The 6,000-nt window shown below is 43.6% G+C and overlaps 1 protein-coding gene across 1 annotated transcript; it reads right to left on the bottom strand.

Moving 5' to 3' along the window:
* Positions 1 to 243: 243 nt before the first annotated feature.
* On the bottom strand, positions 244 to 4,079 carry LOC118103159 (transcription factor Sox-1a). Its single transcript, XM_035149777.2, has one exon. It carries the CDS (start codon positions 3,727 to 3,729, stop codon positions 2,695 to 2,697), a length of 1,035 nt encoding a protein of 344 aa, XP_035005668.1. The 5' UTR covers positions 3,730 to 4,079; the 3' UTR covers positions 244 to 2,694.
* Positions 4,080 to 6,000: the final 1,921 nt, after the last annotated feature.

Genomic DNA, 6,000 nt, shown 5'->3' with positions numbered 1-6,000 from the left:
GCAGCCTTTAAAACCAGAAAACTCTCTTTCTGAATGTCTTTAGATTTTAAATAAAGAGCTATAGTTTATAAATACTTTAAAATCAATGCTTTTAAAAGTGAAGAAAGATGATCTGTTGACTTCTCTTCCCCCTTATTCTAAAGTTTGTTTATCATGAATTCTGAGAAGCAAACGTTTTACAGCCTCCCATTAACTTCCATAACACATCCAATTATTGATCATTGAAAATTCAAAATGAGTTTGTCAATTTTTAAACCACTTTTTAATCACTATAAAAACAGCCAGATGATTTGAGGATATACTGATGTCATGCAAATTCATGTCAGATGATGAGAAAAGAGGAATTCACTTTTATTGGCATCATGCATAGACGATGAAGGGTGATTACTGTAAATATGTCTTTACTGCCACAAATTAGAAAAAACAATTGCTTGTTAAATCTTTCAAATGTCGCATTTCAACGTCTTCACTTTTGTGTTTGTATTATATTTGTATGTTAATGTATTTCTGAAGATAGCCCCCTCACATATTAGTCCAAGTTTCCAGTATTTACCAAAAAACATAGAAAAGCAAAAGAACAACCAGACAAGAAATTTATTAGACACTATCCTGAACAATCCCTCCTGGAGTTTTATTTGTTAAATACCTTCAGTTTAAACACCTGACGTCCCTGGAAACAGCTTTATCTGATGTGATTTACATCCACGCTGCCCTCTTGTTTTTAAGTCCAGACCCGAGTGGGAATTAGTCGGATAAAACCAGGGGTGTTGTTAGCCGGGCTTTTTGTGGCGGGGTGACCCCCGGGCTGCCCCAGCTTACATCAGGACTAATCCCCATTCTCCTCCAACACAAAAACCTCCCCTCCTCGCCTTCTCCCTCCTCCTCCTCTCCGCTCATTCACTCCTCCCTCTCTATCCCCGGGGCCTCCAGCGTTTCAGCCATTAAATTAAAGACTGAAATCATTTAACAACCCGGAGAATCTCACACAGATGCAGGCGTTTGATGCTGCGGGTGTGCAGAGGTAAAGCTTGAGGACCTGTGTTTGAGTACAGGGACTCAGGTGGAGACCAGGTTGAAATGGGCCCAATTGAGGCCAGTTGAGGAATTAGTCGTTCATTGACCGCCGGATACTGTTGTCGGATTTATTTTGGAGTGAGACGTAGATTAGTGAGGTCATGACCCTGCAGGACGGTAAAAAAGAGAAACTTTGCTGTGTTGGGCCTTTGAGTGCAATTATATAGAGTTTTACTTTGTTAAATTGAGACTGACTGTCAAGGTTCTGAAATGTTAGATATTGCATGTTCAAGTTGTCCAAAACAAAAGAAGATAATAAAAAATTTGTGCCAGTAAAATAAATTTGGATGAGACGACAGAAAGTCCTCATCACATATTTTAGATGCAAGTGATTCCATGAGGCCAGCTCATAAAAGATATCCTACAAAGATCTTCACAACTTACAAGACAGAAAATAGGAAATCAACATATAACACAACACATTTCAAGACAAACGGGAAATTAATTATTTCCTGGTAAACACTCACAATAAAGCATGAAATTTATAGAGGAAGTTGCCAAATTTCTAAATAGAAAATGTAGACAAACGGGGTATTAGGCTAATATTTTGTACAGACTTCTCCCTGGAAATAAAATCCTCAAACAACTTCAAATAAATTTATATCAAACATCATGATACAATCAAAGATCAGGGCAGGACATTTTAAATGTAAACAAATCAGAAAAAGCAGCCCTATAACCTGTAATATCCCAATAAAATCTCCATCACCTTAATATGGCACATATTTATTAAAAGGTTTAACTGATGTCTCTAAAAAATTGATCAGAAAGAAAAGCAGAATGTGATCAAGTTTGCATCATTTTCAATAATAAGAGAAATAATCAATCAAAAGCCAAACTGATAAATGACATCCCTGTTTTCAAGGGGATCAGGAAACACGTCCGATTGTAATTTAATGCAAATCTTTTTTTTGCTGTCATTCACATTTTTAACTATTTGGTCTGAGATTTTATGAGATAATAGTATTTTTTAATATATTCCCTACATGGAATAAATGTAAATGAACAGCAGACACCGGAATTGTTTTAAATCAGCAAAAATAAAAACCCCACTAACACTTTCTCCACAATGGCATTACCTGGGAAATGTATTAAACCCGACAACGGGGACTTTAGTCAATTATGTGTACAATTAGATAAAAGGCGTTTTCAGGAGGCCTATTTATTCACAATTTACAAGATTTTACAACAACAAAAACGAATTCAAATTACACCGACTGACTCACATGTTTACAAGCATGAAAACTGGAAATCAATGTCAACTGCAGCCAAGAAACTTGTTTGAAACACATCCTGCACAGCGGCCCCCTCTTTAAACAGCTCTCTCACACTCTGGTGCCTGGAATTCCACAGAAAAGTCGGAAAAATAAAATAAAACTTCAAAAAATGCACCAGCCTGCACGGGTTATAATTTAAATGGGGTTAAACTTGGCATGCTCTGTTCCAGAGAGCAGATCAGCTTTAACTCGGACAGACAAAAAAAATCCATCAAAGAAAATAGAAACAATAAAAATAAAAAAAGTTTGTTCAAAGTGATTGCATTTTCATGGCTATAACCGCCTATAATTTACAATTCATCCTCAGCAGCCCGCTCCACACCTACAGTTTAAATATTTGGTTTTAAATATGCGTCAGAGGAACCGTCCCGTTGACCGGAGCGGGGCCGCTGCTCGCGTAGTGCTGCGGGTGCAACACGTGCAGTCTGCTCTGAACGTCTCCCGCCGGGTCTCCGGGGGGCAGGTACATGCTGATCATGTCCCGCAGGTCCCCCGTGGCGCACGGCGCGCGGCCTGAGGAAACCGGGGGGCTCACGCTGGGCTCAGATTTCACCAGGGACCCCAACGTCCCCCCGATCACCCCGGACACCGGGGACACGCCGGAGCTCTGGTGCTGGTGAGTGTAGCCGGTGATGCCGCCGTATCCCGGCGGAGAGGCGCTCATGTAGCTTTGAGAGTTTGAGATGGGGCTGTACGACAGGGCGCTCATGTCGTACCTGTGCACGGGCTGCGGGTTGTGCGGGTGGTGGTGCGGGTGATGGTGCGGGTGAGCCCCGTTGCCCGGGTGTTGCGTGTACGCCAGCTGCGCCTCCTGCATCATTGCGTGCGCCGCCGCAGCGGCAGCCGCCACCTGACCGGAGTACGCACCGTTCGCCCAGCCGTTCACATGCGACGCGTAGCCCGCGTTCGCCCCTGGGTGGCCGCCGGGACTCTCCAGCCGCTGCCCGCCGCCCATCCCGACCCCCGCGGAGGAGCCGAGCAGCCCCCCGGCCAGCGAGTACTTGTCCTTCTTCAGCAGCGTCTTGGTCTTCCTGCGCGGCCGGTACTTGTAGTCCGGGTGTTCCTTCATGTGCATGGCCCGGAGCCGCTTCGCCTCGTCGATGAACGGCCTCTTCTCCGCCTCCGTCATCACCTTCCACTCGGCCCCCAGCCTCTTGCTGATCTCCGAGTTGTGCATCTTGGGGTTCTCCTGTGCCATTTTCCTGCGCTGGCCCCGGGACCACACCATGAAGGCGTTCATGGGTCTCTTGATGCGCTCCTGGGGGACCTTTACTCCGGGCCCCCCGCCTCCTCCTCCGCCGTGTCCCCCCGGGTTGGATGGGTTGGTCTGGGACATCACGGGGGAATGTAAGTCCGTCTCCATCATGATGCTGTACATTCACCTCGTCTGACAGGACCCAACTTGAGTCAAACACACAGACACATTCAGGCTGGCCCTGCGCGGCTGCACCTCCGAGGAAGAGCGGGATGAAGAGGCACCACCAGAGGGATGAAGAGGCACAGGCAGAGGGATGAAGAGCTGCTGTGGTGTCGGGCTGAAATCCTCTCAGAGTTGTAAACTTGCTCCTCACTTCTTCTCCTCCTCCTCCTCTCCCCTGTCAGAAGAACAGGAAGCTGCTGCCGGAGCTTTGAGTTTGGTTGAAGCGGAGCTGAGGGAAAAGTTATCGGAGCGTGCCCGGGCCGCGCGCTCCCACCGCAGCTAAATGAGCGAGAGACGTCCAATGGAGAAGCGCGAGCGCAGACGTGATTTGCATGCAGTTGCACGAGGTTCTGGTGACGTCGGAGCGCGAGCCCCCAAAAAAAGAAATGACTCCCTGTGTTTAGTGCGTGTGGATAAAAACACAACATGTCAACACTTTGATGCGCATGTGCTCTCAGACACTCAGGAGTCTGTGCTCTCTATTATATTTTCATATTTATAATCTAAATGATAAAGTGTTTTAGTAAATTCATGATAACGAATTCAGATATTTAATCTGTGTCAGAGTAAACCACATTTCCAATAAAGTAATGACTCATCATGGCCTTAATTACCATGGTCACCATCACAACAAGTACAGGAAGTACTCCTCTGGTTTAACAGTATTTAAATTTTAAAACAGGCTTCTGCCTACATTAAAATCTACTTTTACATTCTGAATTAAAACACTGAACTAGCCAATTAAAAGCCCACTAATATATAATCCATATTCATTAGTTATGATCTATCATTTTGTGATAGATTATTCTGGGATCACTCTACATATCTCGTATGAAAACCTTATATTTTTCAATTTGCCTCGGGTCTCTGGTCAAACTAAAGGGCTCCGCAGCCTTTTATTCAGAGCCACAGGTGCTTTTCTGTTGTGCCCGTTGCTAGGGAACAGATGACTGACGCCCGGAGCACATGCCATTCAAAGCGCCCCTTTTGTTTGTTTCCCCAGCGCTGTGTGGTGAGGACGAGAGACAGAGGGAGAGGTTTAACCCCCATAGAGAGAAAGTGCTACAGTGATAAATGTTGGAAATGGTATAGGTTTTTTAAATAAGAGCTTTTTTTTTTTTATCAGCTGATGCAGTAGAAGCTGATGTGAAGCAGCTGCAGGCCTGATGCTGCTACAGGCCTCAGATCAGGGTCCTGGTCTCAAGGATGATGCTGAAAAGCAATTCTTCTGAAGGATATCATTTTATTAGTCTGTCGTGATCTGTTGAGGAGACGACTGACAAAACCTGTTTAAATTTAATGTTTAGTTGATTCTGTCTGGGTTTGTGTGGAATTTGTCCAAAATATAATTATATTAATACAAATAACACATAGTATAATAAGCAATATTTTACTTATAGATTAATCTGCAGATATTATTTTGTGCTTTTTTTCAGTAAATTGAGAATGTATTAGAATATTACTTTTATACATCATGACTAATATAGCTAATATAAAAACCTTTATAAACACATCACAATTACCCAGCACATATCAGTTTGTTATAATCTATTAGACTTTGATAATTGATTATTCTGGGAATATTAAGTATGACACATGGATCATATAAGAACCTATGTTTTTCAATTTCTAAATACCCATCATAGAAAAGAACACATTTAAATCAACTTTGTCGTAAATGTGAAGATGTTCAGTTTGATCTGAAACATGCCAAATCAAATTTTACATATAGCTATAATTCCTTTTGCTTATTTGGATTGATTGGGTCTCAATATAGTTGCAGATAAATGTTTTGTCCATCAGTGAATCTTTGCAGCTTCATGTTTGACACAGTCGGATGAAAACAGTTTCATTTGACATAGTCGTATGTTGTTGGGTATTCCAGTGTCCTCCTGCTCCACTGGCTTCCCGTCATGTGGAGGATCTTTTCAGCCCTCTGGGATTATGCTGCTAAAGTGCCATCTGTCAGGTGCTGCCCGCCTCTCAGCGAGCTGTTAAACTACACTGGCACGTTGGCACGGCTGGATTTTCCTCTTGCTGCCTTGTACCAGTTGGCTATAGTGCTGTTAAGTGGCTTGTATGAACTGCGTTGTGCGCTCTGTGACAGTCCCCCCTTCTCTCTCTGCATCCAGCACAGAAACACATGGTCGCACAGTGTAGCGTGCAAACACAGGAAATACAGCAGCTAGAAAATCAGGCAGGAATACGATCAGAGCATCGACAGAAATG

This window comes from Hippoglossus stenolepis, chromosome 24 (genome assembly GCF_022539355.2).
Source record: "Hippoglossus stenolepis isolate QCI-W04-F060 chromosome 24, HSTE1.2, whole genome shotgun sequence".
NCBI classification, from domain to species: domain Eukaryota; kingdom Metazoa; phylum Chordata; class Actinopteri; order Pleuronectiformes; family Pleuronectidae; genus Hippoglossus; species Hippoglossus stenolepis.
This window is presented reverse-complemented; position numbering and strand designations above follow the sequence as displayed.